We start from the raw sequence: 26,116 nt of genomic DNA, 5'->3' as shown, positions 1-26,116 counted from the left end.
CAAATATCAGCGCGCGTTATTCGTCAGCGTTTTTCAACGCGTTTTTTGTGTTCACAGTCACACCCAAGCGATTTTCGCTGACGATGAGCCGAGTGAACATTCATTCATTCCCTGACATTAGATGGCGCTAATTTGCTCTGCAATACCACTCCATATCAGTTTCCTTTTATCACTATTTGTTTGTAGTCACTGTCGCGTTTGTCATAGAGTTATCCATATTCTAGCACCAACGAGAACAGCAGCTCAACATTCATCTTGCCTCGCATCTTCCTCGTCTTATTTCTTCCTGGCTGTGTAGACGGCGACGCTACTTAGCGTAAATCTTCTTCGCCATTGCATATGTGTGCTGCTCTGCAAGACCGTTTTGTGTTTGAGCGCCCCCAAGTTGTGTTTTACTGTAACTTCAGAAGCTCCAAACACATGACCAAAAGCGCCAATCTCATTAGTTGGATAATTTTTGACCCAGAGCATCAAACTAAAAAAAACGTTTTTAAAAAATGACGCTTTTACTCGTGGCGTTTTACGCGTCGGTGTTGACACTCACATTGGGGCCCTTTGTTTAGTCACGAGGCGTTGAACGTCGGCAAATAACGCATGCAAAATTCGTCCCGGTGTGAACAGGCCTTTAAACTTTGTTATTTTTTTTTAATGAGTGATTGTTTCGCTTGATAAGACCCTTATTCATCGTCTGGAATCGTTTAAAGCCCTTTGAACAGTTTGCACTGAAACTGTCTTTTGGACCTTGAACCGTTGAACCGTTGGTTCCCATTCAAGTCCATTATATGGAGAAAATCCTGGAATGTTTTCATCAAAAACTTTAATTTCTTTTTGACTGAAGAAAGAAAGACATGGACATCTTGGATGACATGGGGGTGAGTAAATTATCAGCAAAAGTTATTTTTAAAAGTGAACTACTCCTTTAATACAGTCTTGCTCAAATCTTATGAGTTTTTCCGAGACCGTGAGCCACGAGTCTTACACCCGTTTACAATCAGACTATCAAATCTCACTTATCAAACAACATCTTTATTATCTTACATATTCTAAAAAATGCAAAGCTGTCTCATATACTTGTATTATATGAGCAATATCAGATATCACGCTCATATCCATTTCCGAGTGAGAAAAGAGTGTTTTATCAATACAATTAAACATTACTTTTAATAATTCAAGCACTTTCACACATTGAGGAAATATGGCTCAAGAGTTTTCCATGACTTACAACTCAAAAAGTCAAATTCAAGCACTTTAATCACCTTGTATGAAAAGTTTCGGTAACAATTTATTTGAGTGTCATTGTTACACAAGTTACATGTAGTTACTTTAGTAATAACTATAAATTATGCATGATTACATGCAATTACCCCTTAACCAAACACCCATCCTAACCCTATAGTAAGTACATGTATTCAATTATTATTACTACATTACACTGTAACAATGACACCTTAAAATAAAGTGTAACCAAAGTTTCTTACAGCGATCTTACAGGGAAATGTTTTGCTCTGATAACGAGCGGGGAGATCAGGTCAGAGTTCGACTGCGATGACATCACGAACCCTGCGATGATGTCATCCGAGAGGAATGTGGGCAGGGCCCAAACAAACGCCAGTTTCCTTACGCTTTTACACACTCAGGAAATGTCACAGCAATGGTTTGGCAACAATGGCTTGAGCTAAAACTCATTTAGTCTTAGCAGAGGATTTTAGTTTAGTTAAACCCTAAAGGCTCACATTCTCATGTTTGATTACACTGATTCAGTCCATTTTTGTGACCTTGGAATGGACTCGAGATACTTGTTTTTTCTAAAATCATTTGTGACAAAAATCATTACAATTAGGTTAAAGTAATTATATCCAGTAGTGTCCGAGACCGACTTTTTATTTAATCTTTAGGTTATAAATGTATCATGACGATAATGATTAAACATCATTATAAGTATATGTACAGTATATATGAAAAATGTATGCGTAGTTAGATTATTCTTTCAGTAGGTGTTGCATTATTTTAAATAAATTTAAAATTGAACAATTTACAAAGAGCATCTTAAACTTCAAATAGAAAAACGAAAGTTTAAAAGAAGAGAGTTTAAATGTTTCAAATTCACAAATTAGCTTTATGGCCTATAGAAACAGAATCAAAATCAGAATCTGATTTTTATTTCCAAGACTTTCTATGTGGGTCCCAGACTTTTAAATATTTATTTTAGATGATGTAATTGGCTTTTCATACATGTTAATTTCTTCTGATGAATATTAAAAGAGCAAATATTCCATATAATATCCATATAAGGTTACCATACAGGTGAAACTCCAACAATTAGGATATTGTGCAAAAGTTCATTTATTTCAGTAATTCAACTAAAAGGTGAAACTAATATATTATATAGACCATTACATGAAAAAGTGAGATATTTCAAGCCTTTATTTGTTATATTTATGATTATGGCGTATAGCTATGCAAACCTTTTCTTTCTTTACTTCTTTATTATAACAAATAAAGGCTTGAAATATCTCACTTTGCATGTAATGAGTCTATATAATATATAAGTTTCACCTTTTAGTTGAATTACTGAAATAAACTAACTTTTGGACGATATTCTAATTGTTCGAGTTTCACCTGTGAATTATATTAAACAGATATGTATATTATATAGATATTGTATAGAGAAAATGTCACACAGCAGGTCACTAAGGTCAAACACAACATAATAACACTTAGTAAAATGATAAACAAACATAACGTGTATGGAGAAAAGAAAAATAAAGATACAAGCAAACACACATAATAAAAGATTAATAAAGCTGACTTTGAGATTATCAGGTGTATTCATACAGTACACAAGCTCACTTCGAAGGATTACTCATGTATTATAGTTCTACATCAAAGCCAAATGTATAAAAGCCAGACGGCGAGCAAACACGCACGCGCGCGCACACACACACACTTCACTATGAAAACCAGAAGAACCGAGTTATTTAAATGAAACGTTACGCGTCAAAGCGAGTAACCAGAAGAGACACACATTGTTTCTTACACATGAAGATGTTTATATTTAGTTCGTTTAAACTGATATCTCACCGAATGCACTTTTCTTACCATTTAGTGGAGTTGCATTAGACATCTCCCTGTCCTCGCATTCTGACTGTACACACACACACACACACACACACACTGAGCTTTAGACACGGCACGGAGTCCTCCTATGCCGAAGGATTGGCTCATGAATATTAATTACGTTATGGTTGACGTCCCCTCCTAACCTTTCTGTGGCGACCAATCACAAGACTTCGCAAGCGCCTTTTACATGTCCTTTTACCAACGTCAGCTTTGCAGCCAATCAAATTGAGCCATTGGTTTCTCACTGTTTGCAGACCCGCGCAGCCGAACACGAATCAATCGATTGAGAATCAGACTCAAGGAGCTGATCGTGTTGTCTGTATTGCACTTCAGTAGCGTGTCTTTTGGGCAACAAAAATATAGAATTTTTATTTAATAATATGTTGATTGAATTTTTAACCGCACAAATGCAGAATTGTTAAAGTTTCTACATGTGTAGCGGCATTTAAAAATCATTTAAAAAATGTATTTCAAGCCATAAAATAATTAAAAACGAGGAATGCCTTAAGTTAAAACTCTCTAAATTACCGGCAATATATGAATTAAACGGAGTGTAATTTATTTTGTTATAATTAGCTTTTTTAAAATATACATTATTATTATGTTGTTTACGATATGCAGCTTAAAAAAGTAAAAATAAAAAAGTTACACATTGTTCTTGTGCATTTAAGTACTGAGTACTGATTAATTAACTAATGTAGGCCTACTTACTTGGATAGGATTAAGATTAGGTTTGGTTTAGGCCAGGGTTATGTAAATTATGCAGAATTTATAGTAATTAACAAGGACACTGAAAAATAATGTTAAAATTCCACACAAAAATAAAAGGATACATTAGTCTGTCAAGTTTAAGCAAACAAAAATCAATATAAAGAGTCTGTTTTTCATGAACAACAACAGCGCTGATAGTCCAGCCCACAAGATCATAATGCAAATACACTCTGAAAACACTTTACATTGTGGAGAGTGTGGTTGAGGTCAGTGTTAACAACATAACTAAACCAATCAAATAATTAAAATAAAGTTGAAATAAAATACTAGATGTAAGTATAGTGTACATAGGCTATAAGTATATAAAGTATAGTATAATATCACAAGGTACATACAAAACTTTAACAAAAATTTAAATGAGCTTAACCCAAAAATGTATTATGCAATATAATAGTGTATAAATGATATTGTGCTGTTACAGCTCCTGGTTTCACTGAGCCGGTGACGCAGACACGCATGTGGACCAACTGGTTTGTTTACTAAAAGAAATCATGCAAATTAAAAAAAGGCAATGGTCAAGTTTCTCTCACAAGCGCCTCAGTTGTTTGGATGATGTACAGTGAACAATGAACATAAACAGCGAATATACCGTTTCATATCAGCAATCAGCACACAAACACACACATCTGTCAGATCTGTCGTGACTAACCCAACCACTAAACCTACCCATCACACAACACTTTCAAAAACTTTTCCTTGTGACGACCAGCAAACCGTCCTCAAAGTAGGTCATCTCAAGGTTTACTCTCCTTGTGGGGACATATGGTCCTCTCTCTCTCACACACACACACACACATGAACCCACTGATGTGTTATGAAAGACAAATGCAGATCTACACAAATGCATCATAAGATTTCGCAGGTCTTTGAACACCTTTGAACACCGAGTCTTTGAGTGATGTAACGAACACACACAAGATCATGCAGAGCTGAGTGAACACACACATGACATCATGCAGAGCTGGACGAACACACACACACTCACCAGTTATCCGGCTCATCTTGCTGTCGGAGGCTCCGGCTGGCTTTCTCAGAGGCCGCGCTCCTCTCGACACCTTACGATACTTGCTAAGCCAGCCAAACTTCGGCTCTTGCCTCGGATGTTGCTCACACACATCTAGAAAGAGTAGAAAGTGTGCGTTTATTACCCAGATGAATTAAAGCTCCACCAGTTTCACAATGAACCCCATAGAGATGCTTGTCTGATGCATAGCTGACTCTTATCTGTGTGTTCTGAGAAAGATAAAGAGGAACTCAGTTCTTCCCTTTGCCACTGATCTCTCTCTCTCTCAGAACTAGTTCACACTATCATCAACATCTACACACAAAAAAGTTTAACTTCCTTTCGCACGCCGGCGTCATAGTTTCTATATGACCACAGTTCTTCTATTATCTTACCTTGCAAATTTCTAATTTTCTTCCTGCTTCCTTTTCCCCTGAAACTCGCCATCGTGAAGGCCACACATCCCTTATTCCTGGATTTAAGGTTTACGAAATGACTTTGTTGAACTCAGGAAATCATGGATCCACAATCACATCCTCCACTCCTCCTCTCACACCGTTCTGTCGGGTCTTTCTCAGCGTGTGTGTGTTGAATCTAACAGTTGTCTGAGAGTCGAGAGCACTGGATATCTTTAGTTTCATAAAGAAATATCCAGGGTTTGGAGGCGGGGAAGCTAGACGTTTATTACGCAATGACTCCAAAAGTTCACCTGGTGAATGAGTGACAGAACAGGTCAGCTGACGCCGGTCGTTCTCTGCAACAGGTCTCAGATCAGCACGAATGGGAGACGTGAGGACACACACACAACTCGCTCGGCAGGATCGCTATGGATGTGTCAGGGTTATCTTTCAGCTCTCCTCAGGGTGAGTTCCTGTTCAGTTGATGATGGACCGCCGAATGTGAACGCGTGTAAATGCTGTAGTTAAGTATCATTCAATGTGTCCGTAGGTCTTTCAAAAGTGTGTGGTCGGAGGATTTATTCCATCTAGAGATGGGTCAGGTCATGTCTGCCCAGCCAGAGACGGTTCACATCACGTCTGCCCAGTCAGAGACTGTTCAGGTCTGGCCCAGTCAAAGATGGTTCACACCACGTCTGCCCAGTCAGAGACTGTTCAGGTCACGTCTGCCCAGTCAGAGATGGTTCACGTCACGAATGCCCAGCCAGAGACGGATCAGGAGATGCCCATTCTAGTGGCCTCACTGGACCTTTCGTGTCCATTGTTCCAGAGCCAGTGTCTGCTGTTCCTGAGCCGGAGCCCGTTTTTGTTCCTGTTGTTGTTCCTGAGCCTGTGTCTGTTCCTCCACCCTGGCCGCCTGATGGACTCTCTGTTTCACCCTGGCCCTCAACTTTTGAGTCCTTTGTCCTTGCCGATTTTTCTTCTGTTTTTCGTGTGTGGATTGCTTATCTGGATTTTGACCCTCGCCTGGACTGTTGGGAGTACGGATTACCCTTTATCAAAGATACTGCTCGTGGATCTTCTGCTTCCTTTATGTGGTTTCATGACAATAATGCATACATCAGATGACTGTTTACGGATCTTTGCGGGATGTGTGTGAACGCACTCTCTAAGTCAAACGAACCCGGGTCACTTTATCCGTGTATTTTCCGGAATCTCGGTGTGAAAGGGGCTACTGAGACAGATGCATGCGAAAGTTCAACTTTTTTTTCCGGAAATATTGATCGAAAGAGTCCAGAGAATTGCCCTAGACTGGTCTGGGTCCGGGCGGAAAACCAGGAACTAGCTTGCAAAAGTAGATTTTGGACAAATTTCGACATAGCAGAACATTTTTCCTGCCTACATCGAAATTGGAGATATACAATCTGCCCGTCGTGAGCCAGGGATCACAGTGGTGTAAAGACTTTGACGGCAGGGGCGGCTCGCCCATAGAGGGCGCTGGGGCGCCGCCCTCCCTCCGACCTGTCTGTCTGTTTTTTTAATATATATTATAATTTATCATTTTGAAAAATAATCTGTGTTAATTATATGCTAATAATGGTTTTACTTTGAAAAGTGTTTTGAACTCACCAGAATGATATTTGCATTCACTTTCGTTACTTTTATCACGTTGGTGTAGTAGTATAGCCAATAGGCTGTCTTCTCAGGGCGCCAGTTCGCTCAGCCCCACAGTGCTGGAATTTAAGCCAATGGTTCCCCGGTTGCTATGCAAAAAAGTTTCTATTTCGCCAATCAGCGTCGTCAAATTTTATGGTTTGGGGGCGCTGAAAATATCGCCCACAGTATCAGATTAGGGGAGTGCACCGTGCACGCGCACCACGGGACATTTTTTTTTTACCTCAGATGAGAGAAGAATGGCAGCGCCAGTGACGTCGAGTGGAAATAATGTAAAGTTAGTCGTGGGAATTGACCTGTCTGTCTCTGTCACTCACTCACTCACACACACTGTTTCACGCACATTTGATATTAAAGTAGTTATAGGAATATTAATACCTGTGTGTTTGCTTTGTTTTTTGATGTTTTTAAGTTCTGAGCTAGATTACTGTGTTTCATACTAGTTAAAATCAACTTTCTTCTCATACTTGGGTGTTACCCTCAAGAAAGTTGTCCCACCCGCTCTTTCAAAGCCTTTTCTCTCTCTCTTTCTCTAGTATCAACAAATTGTTATCCATTATCCAATTGTCAATTTGTCAAAAATATGTAATCTACAGCTGGGGACTGATTAAACTAGATACCTATTATTTTTGTATTACCTATATTATAATTTATCAATATTATGCGTTTGCACTTTTTCTGTCAGCACACAGAGCATAATAAACATGCAACTTGTTCATTATCATTAACTGTCAAACTGTTATTATTATTATTACTGTATTATTTGACCATTGGTATTGACTGGTTTAAGTTATTTTATTGGTATAGGTAAGGGCATGGCCTAAGGCCTAAAATGCACCAGAATGCAGGAAATCACATCTACTAAATTCAAAATTTTATGGGGGGGGGACCCCCAGACCCCCCTCTTATTCAGCCCCCCCTCCAATATTTTTCACCAGCCGCCACTGTTTGACGGTCAAGGAGTTATGAGCAATATAGTACTTTTGGTTGCTGTAGCGCCACCTATGGGCCAATCAGGGTAATACTCTGATAGGCTCTCCTCAAATTGAGGCCTACCAATGGCCAGGTTTCAAGTCTCTGGCACTTATGGTTTGGTCTGCATGGTCAGTTTAACAAATCCTTATGATTACAATAGGGTTTCAGTACTTTGTGCTTGAACCCCTAATAAGAATGAGACCTTTTTGACAGTTTTAGCGCCACCCATGATTACTGCAGAATCAGAGAAGTTCACACAGAAGGCGTTCTGGCAATTTCCCAGGATCAACTAGCTGTGTGAAAGGGGTACAGAAAACCCACAGAAAACACTACTTTTATTCTCTTGACTTATGTATTTCATTGTTGGATTGTCCAGCACTGTGGTCAGGCTGATTTAAGGTCTCACCGCTCCACGCCCGATTGACTTCTCCGAGGAACAGCCGGCTCTGAGATCCGAAAGGTAACTTCAGCACCAACTCCTCGTCGAAGAAAGTCACTCGCACTCGAGTGTCCGCACCTTTACAATGAGAAAATAACCAGCAGTTACCAATCCCAGAGAGGCTTCACTTGAGTCTCAAGCTGTCGAGATGAGAACAAACCCTCACCGACAACAGCAAGCTCATCTGGAGACGAAACTGTGGAGATATCAGAGAAAACATTGTAATACTGGAGCATATAAGTATCCCTAACTACATAATTAACTACATAACATACCTTCAACAACTGAAAAGTCATAAGAAATGGGTATGATTTCATCCAGTGTGACATCATCGCCAGTGATGGCCATTCTCCGATGGGAGTATAGGAATAACCTGCAAAAAATGTTGTCTTTAAGATTTATTTCAATAATAAATCAGTAATAAGGATTCCTATATATTTTTAGCAACACTAGAATAAGGTTCATTAGTTAGCATGAGTTAATGAATTACACTTATACAGCATTAATACTTCATTAAAATCTTGTTAACTTAGTTAACACAGTGAACTAATATTAACAAACAATGAATAGCTTTATTTTTAACTAACATTAACAAAGTCCCTGGACATATTGTAAAGTGTTACCTTTTTTTTCAGAAGCGACTGTACATTTTAAATTTGTATAGAACTTTAAAATGTTTTCCATTATTATATGTTAGTCTCAAATACATGTACTAAATACCACCTGTATTATATTACCAGTATGATAGTTAGTGCTGAAGAACTCACGCATGTTCGTTGCTCTGCTGCACGAGTCCGATCAGTTTGCTCTCTCTCACATCATTCCGCAGTGAAACACACTCCACAGCATGTGCAAGGCTGCTAAGGACACATACATGCTCGTACAAATTACATTTTCGACCACAAAACTATTAGGATGATGACCGACATTCACTTCACAAGAAGAACCGTCATTTTAGTTTACATTAAAATGGCGACATCTGGCGGACATGTCCCGAATTACACACTGAAATTATAGATTAAAACTGGGCATGCTCAAAAAAGGACATGCACTGTAAGCAGAAAGAAGATAATTATGGACTACGCGATATTCTTTATAACTAAAGATTGGTTTATACTGGGTATTGAAATAGTGCAAAGTTTCGCACTAAGTTGTGCATCAAAACATGCAGTCGATTGCACGGCTTTATTTTGAACAGAAAGAGAGATAGCGGTGCTGAGAGGATACTATTTTGCAGTTTTCCCCTTTGGCTAAAGTCTCTTGAATTGCCACGGACTGATCCATAATTCACAGCAAGCCTGTACCCGATACTTCTCCAATCGCAAGACGTGTCATTTAAGATCGTGTGTGTTCGTGGTTTCCCCCGCCACGTAGCAGATCCAGCTAATCCTCATCAGTTTATCAGCATCTGTAGTCTTTTATGAAGAGTCTCGGATGAAACCACGTCTGATTGTCCTCTTCTTTATTACTTTTCTTCTGACCGTCAGGCACCAAACTTGGCAGAGTCAAATCCCACCCACTACTCTTTACTGCAGATCCCCTAGGTGGCGCTATGGGGAATTTATTTTAACTCAAAGAACCTGGTATGTTTTAAACACCATGTTCTACATTCTCTGAAATGTATATTGCATGCATACTGTAACAGTATGAATATTTCCTGTCTACACAGAAAATAATACCCCAGGGCGCTGTTTGGTATAAAGTACTAGTATAATTTAAGTTAAAACAACATATTTTAGACAGAATAAGTCTAGTCACTCCAGTCAAAATAATATATTAGGCCTATTTCTACTTTATTCATCATGCTGGAAAAGCGCCATAAGGCAGTGCATTCTGTTATATGTACTGTACATGTTGTAGCCTAGATTATTTTGACTCTTTTAACTTGTGCATACTACTCATGCTGAAGTGTAGTATTCACTGTAATAGGGTAGTATGTGTTGTATGTAGTGCAGTATCCACTGTAATAATGTAATGTGTAGTGTAGTATGCACTGTAGTAGTGTAGTATGTGTTGTATGTAGTGTAGTATGCACTGTAATAGTGCTGTGTATTGTAGTATGTACTGTAGAACTGTAGTATGTGTTGTATGTAGTGTAGTATGCACTAAAAAGGTGTCACTGTAATAGGGTAGTATTTAGTGAAGTATGCACTGTAATAGTGTAGTATGCAGTGCAGAATGCATCGAAATGTGTAGTATAGTATGGACTGTAAGGTTGTAGTATGTGGTGTGGTATGTATTGAAATGTGTAGTATAGTGTGCACTGTAATAGTTTAGTGTGTGGTGTGGTATGTACTGTAATTGTGTAGTATGCAGTGCAGTATGCATTGAAATGTGTAGTTTATTATGCACTCTAATGGTGTAGTATGTGTTGCATGATGTGTATTATGCACTGTAATAGAGTAGTATGTGTTGTATTTAGTGCAGTATTTACTTTAATAGTGTAGTATGTGTTGTATTTAGTGTAGTATGCACTGCAATAGTGTAGTATGTGTTGTATTTCGTGTAGTATGCACTGTAATAGAGTAGTATGCAGTGCAGTATGCATTGGAATATGTAGTGTAGTATGCACTGTAATGGTGTAGTATGTGTTGTATGATGTGTAGTATTCACTGTAATAGTGTAGTATGTGTTGTATTTAGTGTAGTATTTACTGTAACAGTGTAGTATGTGTTGTATTTAGTGTAGTATGCACTGTAATAGTGTAGTATGTGTTGTTTTTAGTGTAGTATGCACTGTAATAGTGTAGTATGTGTTGTTTTTAGTGTAGTATGCACTGTATGTTGTATGTTGTATGTACAGTAGTGTGCACTTTAATAATTTTTACCCATATCTGAGTGTTGAATACGTATGTCTCCTCTCAGTCTTTCATTAATGTGAATACTAAATTCCCAAAACTTTATACTAATACAGATTTAATATAGACTGGTTTGGTTGATCCAATACAGCAGTTTAAAAAAGAAGAAGTATTTTTTTTTGGACAATGTAAAGCGCAAGAAACTGTACAACAACAACAAAAAATGCTAGGCTGGGTGCTGAGAAGATAAAGCATTTATTAATACATTTCAAAAGCAGTTTAATAAGATCAATTGCTTGTGTTAATATGAAGCTGGTTATCATATCATGTTACTATAAATATATCAGTATTTGTTTGTTTTCCTATATAAGCAGTACAAAGAAATAAAAATCATTGCAACCCTTTATCAACCGAGCTGTCAAAATCTATATCATGACGTTTATTATATTGTTAGTACATTAGTGTTATCCAGCAAAGTTATGATATCACATGTAATTTAATAAAATAAGCATAACTATGCATTTAGATCTGTACACTTGCATTTAATAAACACATTTCTCTGAAAAAATAAAGCTTTATGTTAACAAGGATGGGTTTTACCCACAGGCTTTTTATATATCCAATATTATAAATGCATTATAAATATTTTACATAGTCTAATTTCCATTTATGTATAAAGTGCGTAATTCATTTGTTTGGCGTTAACTGGTTTATACATAACTATTATTTTGCAATGTGAAATCTGCCTAGTTTGAACAATCAATTTGTTATTTTATATAATTTGTAAAAGAAATTGGATTATCTAAGCATACTAAGGAAATTCTTTGGATTATTTTTTATATATTAGAATGCACAACACCTGTGTACTACTGACAAAACAAAATATGAGTAAGAGAAATATGCTTCAAATAAAGACATGATTGACAACAATAAAATGTATACTTACATACATAAATACATACACTCTGAGAGAAGTTTGTAAAAAAAATAGGGTCCTTTCTGTAATGATTTTTCTTCGGTGTTTTGAAATATATAGTATGCACTGTAACAGTGTAGTATGTAGTGTGGTATCCACTGTAATAGTTTATTACTGTATGCAGGGTAGTATCCACTGTAATGGTGTAGTAAGTGTTGTATGTAGTGTAGTATACACTGTAATAGTGTAGTATGCACTGTGTAGTACTGTATGTACTGTAGTATTAACTGTATTAATGTAGTAGTATGCAGTGTAGCATCCACTGTAATGGTGTAGTATGTGTTATATGTAGCATAGTATGCACTGTAATTGTGCAGTATGCTGTGTAGTTGTTATATGCACTGTAATAGTGTAATATGTAGTGTAGTATGCACTATAATGGTGTAGTATGTGTTGTATGAAGTGTAGTATGCACTGTAATAGTGTAGTATGTAGTGTAGTATGCACTGTAATGGTGTAGTATGTGTTGTGTGTAGTGTAGGGTTGAAGGAAATGCCCTTAAACGGAAAAGGTTAGGTTTACCATTCTCTGGTTTTTGTATGGAGTTTTGAATTTTAATGCCAAAAAAGAGAGCAAGAATTAATAACATGCACAACTGAGTAACGATCGGTATGCACGGATAAGCAAACCTCATATTTGTTGCTTCAGTGTAAATATATATTCCTTGGTGGCTGATTTCAGTGAAATAAAGAATCCAACAACAGGCACACTCCCACTTGACAGAACTCTCTATGGATACCCACGTAAAGCTTATTTGTCATCTATACAAATATATACACATGCACACATTCTGCTTTTCACACGGATCTTGTAGACACACACACACACACACACACATGCTTATAACACAAATAATGTAAAAGGGACAGTAAAAGAAGTACAAACAGCTTTAAAACAAACATACACTTTCTACGTTTTCTTGGATTGCCTGTAAATGTGACTTTGTTGCACTCAAGTGAAGACTCTCAGTATCCAGAAGAGCAGTAGAGAGGCGATCAGCAGCGCGGGAGAGTGAGGACCCCTGGTGGCAGAGCTGGGCATGTTCACGTCACCGGTCAGCTTGAGGCACGAGGCGGTCGAAGTGGCATTGCAGCATTCCAAGTAGCAGGTAGTAACGGAGGTTGAACAAACCGTCATCTTTCTGCAATCCTCACTGCAACCTGCATGCCAGCTCTCGACGCTGCCAGATGTTGTCTTTTTTAGCTAAAAAAAATAGACAATGATTATGTTTCAATTAAACATGCATTTAGCATCAGAGCTGATCCTTTAACTGAATATCACATGGTTTAAAGTCAACACGAAATTAAAATTGAGTTCAGACTGCATGATTTTAGCCACGATTTTGGCTCGCCGACAGGTTTTGAGAAATCGCCGACAAATGCCCGAAATCACAGGCAAATCGGCGCTCGTTCACGCGAGTGACAATCACACAGTGTGAATGAGCAAAGACGCGAACTGAGAGAATCACCGACGAGTCGCCGACGCCCGTGAGATATTTGGCATGCTAAATATCTGGACCTGTCGGCGATTCAAAATCCTGCTGTGTGAAAAGTGTTTTGACTGAAAACTACATCGGCGATCACCGGCAGCCAGTGAGAGAGCAAGATACAGAGCAGCGGGGAGTTCGGGGAGGAGTTATAGATCACATATCAACATGATATGGCATTGTTTCCGAAAAAAAAGCTTCTTCTCGGTCTATTTGGATACAATAAATGGAAAAAAAATTAGTAGAAATTTGGCAGGAGCACTCGTTTCACCAGCTGTACCACAACCGGGTAGGAAAAAAAAAAAGTCTCACGCGAGAACTCCGATCTTGCACGTGTGGTGTCGCGTTGTTTCCTTTTCACATCTCACGTGTGTTTGTTGTGAAACGTAATTTGCGCGCAGCGTGCTAGACAGAGTCTGTCGGCGATTTTTCTAAAGTCATGCAGTGTGAAACCTTCTGTCACCGATCAATCGTCCAGTGTGATTTTTTGATTTGATTTGATTTATTATGGATTGGACAGACAACCATAATCCAAAGGATAACATGATAAAGTGTAAACACTTATTTCCAACATGGTCCTTGGTGTTAAAAAAAAGACATACAAACATGTAACTATTATAAGACAAAAATAAAACATTGAGCACAAGAATAATCAGTCAACTCTAATTAAGAAGATAGGCTACTCTAATCCATAAATAAGCCTTAACTTGATATCTAAAAGCCCCTCTAGTATTTACAGTTTTGAGTGAAAGCGGTAAATCATTCCACAATTTTATTCCTGTGTAAAAAAAAGAACTTTTGGCTGCAGAATTAACACTGGGCACTTTACAAGACTGTACACTGGCCCTAGTGTTATGATTATGCTGGGAATTTACCATTATTACATGGGAGTTTAAATATTTAGGCGCAGAACCATTGATGACTTTATACATGAGATTCAGCTTTAACTGCTCCACTCTGATGTATACTGGTAGCAGACCTACCCTTTTAAAAGCATCTTTACCAATATGAGTCCGGGGAGGTGCATTTAACAGGTAACGGATAGCATTATTTTGTAACACTTGCAGACTGTTTTTAAGTTTTACTGATAGTCCACAGTACCAAGCAGAACAAGCGTAATCAAGATGACATTGAATCAATGATACAACCAGCAATTTCTTGATGTAAAAGTCTAAATGCCTTGTTTTGCGATACAGGAATTTTAATCTACCAGCACACTTAGATAATATTTTGTCAGCAATAGATTTACCAGTTAAGGATTGCTCCATAGTTAACCCCAAATAAGTAACACTTTTCTGTGATACTATTTCGGTGCCATTGCATGTGACCCTGAGTACATTTGTTCTAGACAACTTCCTTTTAGTTCCAAATAAAATGGACTCAGTTTTACCCAGATGTATTGAAAGTCTGTTGTCTACAAGCCACCTGCTAACACAGTTTAATTCGTTACCTAGCGTCTTCTCGATCAGGCTAACATCATTCCCAGGGACCAACAGTGCAGAGTCATCAGCATATAGAAGCAGCATATAGAAGCAGCATATAGTGTGAACACAGCAGTGACTGAATGCTGGCCAAGATAGTCATGCACTGTGAAAAGAACAGCGACCCGACTACTTTGAAAATCATGCAGTCTGAACTCGGCATTAAAGTGGACCTATTATGCCTTTTACAGAGCCTGCATGTTATTTTGGGCTCTACAACAAAAGGTTTAGATGATTGAATGGTGATTATTTTCCCCATAATTTCCATTGTTGCGGCTCGTCTCTTCCCAGTCTGTCAGTGGCGCTCTGTTTAGTTCCTGTCTCTATGAAGCCCCTCCTTCTGAAAAGCACATTGTGCTCTGATTGGTCGACTGGATCAGTGCGTTGTGATTGGTCAAGCGCTTCGAGTAAGTTTTGGGATATCCCGCCCCTTACCATAACCGCCATTTTCAACACACTACTTACTAACTAACTCAACCAGTCTCCGCCCCTTTATTTTGGATATTAATTGTTTAAATGAGGAATATTGTGAAATGTTCATTCCAGGAAGAAACTCAAGACTAAAATGGTGGCGTTTCAGGAGTTGAGAAACACTGGAGTTTTGCAGAGCTTTATCACGCTCAAACATCAACATTACACACTAAAGACCAATGAACATGGAGAAAAGCATAATGGGTGCTCTTTAAAACATGCTTAATGCTACGTTCACACCGGACGCGAATAGCACGTCAGGCGCGAATGATTTCAATGTTAAGTCAATGCAAAGACGCTTTACGCGCGTGAAAAATTCCTGCGGCGCGAATGAGGCGTGGAGCGAGGCGCGGAAGACGCAAATACGCCTCATTCGCGTGTCAAGTTTGCACGAATTGAGCGCCTGGCGCGTTAAGCGCGTTACGCGCGAATGATTCAGTTAGTGCCATTTGTGCATTCACACGTTTGATCACAGGACAGGTTAATAACTTTTGATGGCTGGCTCTATTTATCATCAAAACAAAAATAAATGACAACTAGATTAGATGGATGAGGGTGAGGGTGATCCTCGCTCCGATGCGGGACAACATGTCATCAAACTGGGCGCGGGACAGGCGGAAGTACCGCTGACAGCGGCCGTCATCCAGCGCAGCTCCTGGAAAGAGCAAATGGTGAAACTCGCCAAACGGTTCGGCTCTGAAGGGTCCGGTGGACACAAATATACGGCGACGATGATCCCCACGCCGCTGTTCTGCTCTCCAGAGTAAATACAGAGCGGTAACTCTCTTGATGAATGCTCGGTCGACATAAAAACAATGACCGCCAATGGATTTCGATTCTGACGCGCGTAAATTTCGCTTCAAACTTTTGTTTTTACGCGCGCCAGTTTCGCTCTTGACACGCGAATTAACACAAAGTGGTCAAGCGTCAAACTAGACGCGTCAGGCGCGATTCACGTCCGGTGTGAACGTAGCATAAGACCTTAATGACATTCACCATACAAAAACGTTTCAGAATACATTGGCAATGCTATCCCGGGCAAGCCCCCACTTATCTGATCAACCTCCTCATACAGACAGACTCTTAGAGGGGAAGACAACTTCACACAGATTTATTTTTCACCTGTAGCTTTAAATGTTCAAGCTCTTTAATGTCAGGTGGATTCTGATCGGCTGAAAATGCCCTTGTTGACTCTGGTTCCATAGGAAACTTCATCTATGAACAACTCCTCCATCAACTCAACATCCAGAAATCCCCTGCCCTTTGGTCAAGGCATCATCCCTCACCACACCTCACTCTCCACATTGTACTCATGTAGAGGAGATCTCGTTGCTGGTTCTGGAGGGCTCGCTTGGACGCAATTAGCTTAAGTTTAAATCTCCTTAAATATCTTGTACCACTGGTAAGGTTTTGGCCTAGAGTGAGACTGTCTTCCTTGACTGTCTTCAGCTTCCCAAAAAGTCCCTAAAACCTGCGTGGTTGCACATTGTACCTCTCAATGCCATCATGGGGGAGACTCCTTAAAGTGAGAGTAAGATGGTCATTCCAGCCGAGTACCAGACGTTTCAGGAGGCTTAACTACCACCTCATCAATCAGGGGACTGATCTCCGATTGCCAGCCAGGTGCACCATTACCCAAAGGTAGAATCTATCCACTTTTCTATTCCAGAACAGAAGCCATGGGGGAGTATGTAGAAAAGGCTCTTTGCAAGGGCTATATCTGCCCTTCTACCCTCCCTGCCACTTCCAGAGGCTTGCGACCATGTATTGATTATCGAATACTCAGCCACTGATACCTGGTTCCTCCTGGTTCCTGGTTCCTGCAGCCCTCCAACGTCTTCGGGGGTCCACGATCTTCATCAAGCTGGACCTGTGTAGCGCGTACAACCTCACTTAGATAATAAAACCCACTGGGCACATCAAGTAATAGGGTAATGCTGTACAGGCCAGCCAACTCTCTGTATTCCAGGGATTTATGAATGAGGTTTTTCAAGAGTACCATTGCTTCCTGATGATCTACATCACTGACATCCTGATCAACTCCCGGAACAAGACTGACCATCATCTCCACGTTAAAGCTTCGGGAAAACATCCTCTACTTCAAACTTGAGAAGCCTGAATTTCATCGACCCTCTATTCAGTTCCTTGTATTTATCATCGGTGCAGACGGAGTGCCAATGGACCAGGGGAGGTTAGAAATGGGCCCAATCCTTCCACAGTAAAAGATATTAAAGCAATAACGTAAGTTCTGCCGGGATGACAATTGTTACCTTTCTTATTACCTTCACATGTATCCAATGGAGTTCTAATACTTGTAGTATAAAAGATCGGTACTTACACATGTCTGAGTTCGCAGATGCTGATGCCTACATTCACCTCCATCCTCCCCACCATCATCAGGATGGTTCCTTCCCATACCTCCCAGGGGGTCGACTGCACCCCTGCCTTCGTCTTCAGGCAGGAAATGCTTGATTCCATACCCTCGGATTGCGAGCTACCGACGGGGCCTACACCAAATTTTGCCTCCCGAGTCGTTCTGGCAGAACTATAACGCTTCCTCAGATTCACCAACTTGAATATCCAACTTCAGCCAAATTGCCTCTCCATTAACCTCTAAAGGCCAATTTATACTTCTGCGTCGGGTGCGCGCAGTAGGTACGGCGTAGCATACGCACAGACGCGTCCCATACCCCGTACCCTTCCGCGTTGCCTGACGCGCACCTCTTCAAAAATGTAACTACACGTCGCGACGACGCGGACCGCAAGATCGGTGATTGCCGCGATTAACCTAGCCGCGAGGAATCTAAACACAGTGGAACATTAAAACCCTCCGCCGCCTCCTAGCGTTTCGGAGCAGTACTGCAGAGCAACCAATACCTGAACGCAGAAGTATAAATGCTCACAACGGCGTCGCCTACGTGTGAAGCCAACGCCGTACACTACGGCGTACCCTCGACGCAGAAGTATAAATTGGCCTTAACTCTGCAATAAGCTCAACCCTCTGTTCTGGATAGCAGCAGGCACAACCACCTTCCAACTGCTGAAAACAGCATTCACCACCACACTCACGATCGTTCACCCTGATCCAGAACATCCTTTCATCGTAGAAGTTGCACATCAGCCTCTGGAGTAGGTGTGGTTTTGTCTAAGTGAAACTTCATCCATGTGTCTTCTTCTCCAAAATTATGACATTGCCAACAAACTAGCCTTAGATGAGTGGCGCCATTGGTTGGAGGGAGAGAAGTACCCCATTTGATGTAATTACCGCAATCTGGAGTACAACGTGAAGCGCAACATCTGAACCCTCGTCAGGATTGGCCATTATTCTTCTCCAGATTCAACTTTCGAAGATTGTGAAGACATACGCTCTCTTTCGGAGGCATTCTCTAGATTCTCCGACGGTCCCTCCTCCGATAATCATCATCAACTCCAAGATCCAATGGTCCCTTGAGAAACAAATCGCCAAGGACCCTCAGTCTAAATCTGCTCCACTGAGAGTTCCTGAGAAAAAGCTCTATGTGTCATCCTCTCTCCGCCTAACCCTCATGGACTCAATTCACTCATCCTTGGGCTTTGGTCACTCAGGCATTCAAGAAAACCTTTTCACTCATCCGCAATCGCTTCTGGTGGCCATTTATGTCTCAGGAAGTTCGTCGTTTGGTAGAAGGATGTCCCATTTGTGCCATCTCTAAATCTCAAAGATACCTGCTGGAGGGACAGCTTCTAAACCTGGGAGTAGATTTCATCACCATCAGTCCGGATCCTTCCCATTTTAATGGTAGTAGATCTATTCTCTAAGGCCTGTAACCTTGTCCCAATAAGGGGACTACCCACAGCATTTGGAACAGCCGAGGCCCTTTTCCACCAAGTCTTCAGAAACTATGGCCTACCTGAAGATATCATTTCCGAACAAGGTCCCCAGTTTATTTCAAGATTGTGGAAGTCGTTCTTCAAACTTCTAGGTGTGTCAGTGAGTTTAATATGGTCACCTGGTCAGGTGAGCCATTGGTGGTACCAGCTGTTGACCACTGGTTTAAAGAGAAGGTCTGGGACTCAGCTCACATCCATCAGCAATGGGCAGTCCGACAGCATAAGAACCAGGCCGATACCAGAAGTCGGACTTCTGCCGTCTGCCCGTATCTACAAAGGGCTATCGGGCACCACCGCCAGGCACTGCGGAGATGATCACCCAGCTGGTTGAGGACCAGATAACAGTGTATTGTGGGAACCGGACCAAGATTTTTTTTTTCTTTTTTCTCTCCACTCTCTCGTCTCTGCCGCTCTTCATATTTCTGTCTCCTTTTCTCTATTGTCTATCCATACCCCCCAGACCAGTCCCCCCGGAGAGAGTTGGGGTAAAGTGCAGTCTCTCAGTACGATTCCAGACGATAAATAAGGGTCTTATCAAGTGAAACGATCGCTCATTTAAAAAAAAAACAACAACAAAGTTTAAGTTTTATAAGCTCAAATGATTGCCTTTTTGCCTTTTATTTAAAGTGAACAACGCCTTTAATTTCAACATTAAGAAAAGCTCAATTAGCTATAATGTGAAAGTAGAATTTTCACTTGATATATATATAAAAAATGATAATCAATTTTCTATGTGAAGTGTTATTTCCTTTTAGCCAAACTAAACAAAACATGGTTATTTAACTTTTTTTTTAGTTTATTCTCAATGATTATTAAAATCGTCCATTAGCTCTAATAGACAAGAGGGTGGGGAAACATTAAATCTAATCTAATAAAAAGAAAAGATGATTAAGATTTACCATGCAGTAATCCTGACCAACGGGACACAGCATGCTGGTAGTGATGGATTTGTAACACGCTGCCCCATCACACTTGATACTATGACACTTCTTGCCCTTTTGGAAATAAAGAAATCAAAAGTCAGAAACTGGCAGACAATGTTTATTTGTACCCTACAGTGATAAATGGCTGTGTGGTCTTACATTGTTTGCTTGGGTGGATGGAGCCATAGTCTTTGTGGTTGTTCTAGTGGTAGTGGATGTTGTTGTAGCTACTGAAGGCATGTAATAAAACAGTCAATATTCAAATGCGACCATATATCTGAGATAATTGGACAGAGTTTGAGGTCGTACCTGTCGTACTGAGTGAACTGGTCAAGCCAAGCAGAGCGTCGTCGAGGCAACTGGTTGTGTTGCAACATTTCCAAGAGCAATTAGTGAGAGTCGAGTTCCCACAGGACACACCACATGAGGCACTGCACTTGACAGAGTAACTTGTGTTCTGAGTCATTATCTGAAGCACAACAGAGCAAGGTGTAACTCTTTAAATCATTTCAAGTTCATGAGCACATGATTCGCATCATTATTTAATTTCCACTGGAGGTTTTACTTCTGCCGCACGGTGGACTGACCTCACAGAAATTGCTGGATGGGCAGGAAGTCATCGTCGCATTCATGAGCTGGGCGTAACAATCTGTAGTGCAATCAAATACTGGACAGGATATCTTTTTAGGGGGAACAAAGTTACAATTAAAGTTTTATATTTTAAGCATTTAAGCTGCTATTGAAGTGGGATATAGGTAGGCTAGGACAGGTCAGGTGGGTAAAGGGTAAAGGGATGGTCAACAGTCTAATTGTAGATATAATTACAGGCAGGTATTTAAAAAAAAGTGCAATTCTGAATCGTGTTTCACAATAATTGCACTGTATAAAACGATTAATTCAAATTTTAATATGCATTAGTTAAATAAGTTTAAAGTGCACCTATTATGTTTTTTTGGGATATTGCCTTTTATGTAGAGTGTAATAGAGCAGCTGTTTGTGAATGTGAAAGCTCTGTTCAAAGATGTTTCAAACATGGAGTTTTTGTCTCCCAAAAGAATGAGTCGTCAGTAAATCTAGTCTCTCTTCTGCTGAACACACGTAGGTTTGAAACACATTTGCATAATGCCAGTATATAGTCCTGATTGGCTGAACAGCATCTCTTAGCTCCGCCCTCAAACACTGTAGTGTATTTGAGACTGGAGAGTTTGGTTCTTGTTGTTCATGTTTAGAAGACATGGGGTGGTGATAGCTCAGTGGATAAGACACATGCCTTTGGTGCGAGAGACACGGGTTCGAATCCACTGTGAGACAGCTCCCTGAGCAAAACCCCTAGTTGCTCCAGAGGCGTGCGACCTCTGACATAAATAGCAATTGTAAGTCGCTTTGGATGTCGCTCAAAATGTAAATGTAGAAGACGGTGTTTTCTGCTGACAAAGCAAATCCACTTTTTTTGCTTTGAGAGATTGATACGGTAAAACCCACCCCATAGTTACTGTTCGTATCACTGTGTATCAAGAGCTGAGGTTCAGATATGATAATGAGCGTTTGGTTTCTGAACAGCTCTCAGAGAGGCGGGGTTTTGAGAGATTGCATCTTTATTGGAGCGTTTCAGACACTGTGAGAAAGAGCTGATGCTGCAGTGGAGATTATGAGAGTGTTTTTTTTTACCTTGGATGCATATGAGATTAGAAGCCTTTAAAATAGCATAATATGGGCACTTTTTTATAAAGTGTATCTTAGGCATTTTATGCCCAGCACTCACCATAGAGTAATTTCCTGATGTTTCTGATGTTGAATTATCTGAAAACATTGACAAATAAACAAGTTAAACATTGCAACCAAACATGAAAAACAACGTAAATTTGACGGAAATAAAGGATACCTTTGTTCATATTAGTACTGCCCATTGAGGAAACAGCATTACTGACATAAGACATGCTCTGTGTGTTGCTAAGTGTAGAGCCTGCTGTGGCCACAGCGGACATCTGGCCTGTTGAAGTGGTTGAGCTCAAGCTTTCGGGATGCATTGAATGAGTTACAGTTGTCGTTTCGGTACTGCCAGACAGTAGAGTTTTGGAAGTGTCTTGTACGGTTGGGGAAGTGTCTTGTACAGTTGGGGAAGTGTCTTGTACAGTTGTGGTTGTGTCTTGTATGGTTGGGGAAGTGTCTTGTACGGTTGGGGAAGTGTCTTGTACGGTTGGGGAAGTGTCTTGTATGGTTGGGGAAGTGTCTTGTACGGTTGGGGAAGTGTCTTGTACGGTTGGGGAAGTGTCTACTGGCCACACTTTTGAGAGCAGACTCATTTGCAATAAGAGAAAAAACAGGAAGCCTGTTGGACAAACAGATGAAGGACAGCACTATTGAGAATTGACTGGATTTGCATGTGGTTAAATGTAACTTGTAAAAACATGAACACTAGAATCACGAGCAGAATTAAATTCTAATAAAATTATTAAAGCATTTTTTTGTAGGATTTACACAGAAATTCCCTGCTTCATAAAGATTGTGTTGTGAGTAGTACTGATTTCCAGCGGCATGTTAAATAAAACCATTAATTAACCACAAATCAAACCACATAAAATATCTATTGACATGCATCAACATGATGAAATGGTATAATAACAAACCTGTTTTCGAAGACTTCACATTCTTGCTTTTCTCGATTTCCCCCAACGCCATCTGAAAGGCATGAAAATATGTTTGTTATTTGGTCATGAACTTTGTTATGTTTATGGATTTTTTTGGATGATTCAATGAAATTCATTGGACATGTTTAATGAGTCCCGCAACCAACGAAAAGCATGGCGAGTATTAGTATCAAAAAATTCCCTTTGCCTGGTTTGCATCCATGACGTTCGAGAAAGATTTCACCGAGAGCTATGCAAACGTGGCCTGTGATAATTGTCGGTGTGGAACATGGTTAACTTCGGTGCACAACCTTCTGCTTTGATGTGCAATGGACCATGTCCTTTTATTCTTATACAGTCAAACCAAAAATGAGTCAGACACCAGATATAATTTTTGCTATTTTTCACTAGTGTGTGCAGGACACTATAGTTCATTTATGTGAGTGAGGAGAGCAAAATAAACTGTGGCATATTATACTACACTCTTAGAAGAAAAGGTTCTATCAGCGCTACGTATTTGGAACCCCTAAAATGTTCCATACACTCTTAAAAAAAGGGTTCCTCTGGGTTCTATATAGAACCATGGGGTTCCATACTTGGCCAATAGAACCTTTTACCAAAAAAAAATGGTTCCATATAGAACCATTTTGGAGTTCCATATATGAAGCGGGGGATGGAACCATTTCTGGTTCTAAATAGAACCATTTCTTCTAAGAGTGTATACTATACTATACTATATACAATAATTCCTCATACAGTGACTACCAGTAACATTTATACAAATACGGGACCAGAAATGATTCCTCCACTTTGAGCTGATCATGTTTTCTTCAGTGTGTTTACTGTAATCGCTAATGCTCTTTTTACACACACACTGACCAACATGAAGCATTGCTTGGTCACTGGTTGAGCTAAACTGGTATTATCTAATTGTGTAGTTAAATTTAACATCTGACAGATATTCAACAGAACTCATGTGTGAGAGTCGAACAGAAGGACGGACAAAACCAGTCAAATATCCACTGAGTTCTGCTCTGCTTCCTAAACCACAGCAAATAAACTGAGATAATATGAGAAAAACGTTGAAGGTGTCTGAATACAGTTTGGTTTGACTAAGCCGAAACAGATACGCAGTGATTCAGTTTCCACAAGCGCATACAGTATTTGAATATGAAACACACAGCATCTCGTGTGTGATATCTCTTCAATGTTACATCACAGGAATCGTAATCCAGGGTTCAGTGTCTCTGCCAAACACACACGGGTTCACAGTCACAAACGTTCCCTTGCATCGAGGCCGCTTGCCCTCACACAATTAACAACTTGTTTGTTCTGGGCGAATCCCCCGGGTGTAAGTGCAAAGCACCGCTTGTTACTCAGTTCCCCGCGAGACATTGAACAACCCCGTCAGGAAACTGCCCTGGAAACCATGTCTTGTGTGAAAAACATCGGTTCCACCAAATTAGGAGTTTCTCTTTCTATCCCACAGACATCAAACATCTGTCTGCATTTCTCCTCTACTTTCTCCTCATCTAACGTTAGTTGTCTAATAAACCTGGCAGTGTGTATTTACAATATTATGGGCTCTGTTTTGTAAGTTGCTTTGGATATAAGTGGCAGTAACACTTTAGTTAAAAGTGACGCAGTTACACGTTACTACATGTACATTATGCATAATTACAAGCAACTAACCCTAGACTAAATCCTACCTTTAACTCTATAGTAAGTACCTGTAGTTAGTTAATATTACTCAGTACTTAATGTAACTACGTCACCTTAAAGTTTAACCAGTGTCAGAGAAATGCATAATAAAAAATTGGCCATAGGATTTACTAACAATTTTCTTAGTAACCAATAATCTTTGATTTACAACTTTGATTTTTTTTTTTCAGTGTGGCTGAATATACAGTATATAAACATCCTGTACTTCTTACTTGTAAAGGCAAGGCAAGTTTATTTATATAGCACACTTCATAAACAATGGTAATTCAAAGTGCTTTACATAGAAGGAATTAAAATAATCTTTCATCTCATTGAAAGATAAGTTAAGTTTTAAGTTAAGAAAGATAAAATAAGTTTTCATCTCATTCTCAGAAAAAAAGCAAGAAATCTCAGCCTACATTTACAGCAGAACTTTATCCCTTTATGTACTTATTATAGTAATTACAATAACTGGGTAAACTAAGCACTAACCCTGAACATAAAATAAACTTAAGAGAAATAATATTTCTCAACCTCATCCACTTAATCCTATAATATGATTCATCCGTCGTATGTAGGATTGTAGTTAGTTACTCAGTATGTACAATGTCTTGACTCATGAAAACACCTGTTGACCTTCAGTACGCACCAGCATCTCCACATCCACCTACACCTAAATCTGCATCCACACTAGATCTACACTGCAGAACATCGGATACGGTATATTTGGAAATGTGCTTACCTTCACTGGACAGTGGGAAAGCACGAATTAGACTGGAGTTGTTAACAGCTGTGGATGAAGTTAAGTGTGCCAATATGATCCTCTTCCCCTCTCTCTCCCTCTCTCTCTGTTGCTATGTGCTCCTCCGGCCCGATGACATCAGAGGGAAGGTTTCCTAATTAGTGGAAACTGGTCTGGATTGGTCTGGTGAGCTTGTGCTTATACTAGGATGAGGGGGTGTGTCATTACTCAAACGATGCATTCACCTCTTTATACAAATATTAGTTACGCACAGTTTTGAGTTCAACATCTCGAATGTCTGAATTGATTTTATGGTCTTTTGATTATATTAACAATAATCTTTAACTTGGTTAAATAGTATAATATAATACAGAACCAGTCAAAAGTTATATTTGTTTCTTAGGATCTTAAAAAACACGGCGTGGTTTAACCGCTTGAAATACGTTTTGTAGACCGATATAAAATATGTCTACATAAGAATTCCTTAATAAGAATAAAGTGTTTTTTTAACAAAAACATATGTTTAGAGGAATCTTTTAGGATTTGTCTCAGACGTTTGAACCCGTCTTTAGTTCTAGTTAGTAAAGTTAGTAAAATCATTGTTAAAATAGTCAGAGTGACTACAGTGGCTCAACCAAAAGTTTATCAAACGACGACTAAAC

General features: G+C 39.7%; 2 protein-coding genes across 5 annotated transcripts in view; both read right to left on the bottom strand.

Moving 5' to 3' along the window:
- The window catches only part of inpp5b (inositol polyphosphate-5-phosphatase B), a 37,086-nt gene extending 27,350 nt beyond the window's left edge, over positions 1–9,736 (bottom strand). The window contains exons 1-6 of one of the 3 annotated variants that reach the window (XM_039651256.2): positions 9,608–9,736; positions 9,148–9,227; positions 8,656–8,753; positions 8,547–8,576; positions 8,348–8,458; positions 4,877–5,008 (exon numbers count right to left, since the gene is read on the bottom strand). In XM_039651256.2, the coding sequence (XP_039507190.2) occupies positions 4,877–5,008; positions 8,348–8,458; positions 8,547–8,576; positions 8,656–8,753; positions 9,148–9,227; positions 9,608–9,664 (508 nt within the window). In that variant the 5' untranslated portion in view covers positions 9,665–9,736. Of the gene's footprint in view, positions 1–3,099; positions 3,228–4,876; positions 5,009–5,289; positions 5,485–8,347; positions 8,459–8,546; positions 8,577–8,655; positions 8,754–9,147; positions 9,228–9,607 lie in introns of those variants that run through there. The other 2 variants (XM_039651257.2, XM_039651258.2) reach the window with 2 other exon arrangements.
- Positions 9,737–11,413: 1,677 nt separating this feature from the next.
- LOC120462631 (uncharacterized) lies at positions 11,414–25,590 on the bottom strand. 2 transcript variants are annotated; one of them, XM_039651230.2, is made up of 9 exons: positions 25,455–25,590; positions 23,012–23,063; positions 22,267–22,713; positions 22,147–22,184; positions 20,972–21,064; positions 20,694–20,853; positions 20,544–20,611; positions 20,361–20,456; positions 11,414–13,356 (listed from the first exon to the last, which is right to left on the bottom strand). In XM_039651230.2, exons 2-9 carry the CDS (start codon positions 23,061–23,063, stop codon positions 13,105–13,107), a joined length of 1,206 nt encoding a protein of 401 aa, XP_039507164.2. In that variant the 5' UTR covers positions 25,455–25,590; the 3' UTR covers positions 11,414–13,104. The 2 variants fall into 2 exon arrangements, with proteins under 2 accessions (XP_039507164.2, XP_039507163.2); XM_039651229.2 differs by having other exon boundaries at positions 20,544–20,614; positions 25,455–25,589.
- Positions 25,591–26,116: the final 526 nt, after the last annotated feature.

The sequence above is a fragment of the Pimephales promelas genome, chromosome 12, assembly GCF_988280905.1.
Source record: "Pimephales promelas chromosome 12, fPimPro1.hap1.1, whole genome shotgun sequence".
NCBI classification, from domain to species: Eukaryota; Metazoa; Chordata; class Actinopteri; order Cypriniformes; family Leuciscidae; genus Pimephales; species Pimephales promelas.
This window is presented reverse-complemented; position numbering and strand designations above follow the sequence as displayed.

Excerpts from the sequence above, each read along its gene's own strand:
- LOC120462631 (XM_039651229.2), bottom strand. The coding sequence starts at position 23,063 with ATGGCGTTGGGGGAAATCGAGAAAAGCAAGAATGTGAAGTCTTCGAAA. Across the intron at positions 22,714-23,011 it reads TGTGAAGTCTTCGAAAACAG|GCTTCCTGTTTTTTCTCTTA; the intron begins GTTTGTTATTAT and ends TTTGTCCAACAG. Across the intron at positions 20,615-20,693 it reads CAGTTCACTCAGTACGACAG|TAGCTACAACAACATCCACT; the intron begins GTACGACCTCAA and ends ACATGCCTTCAG.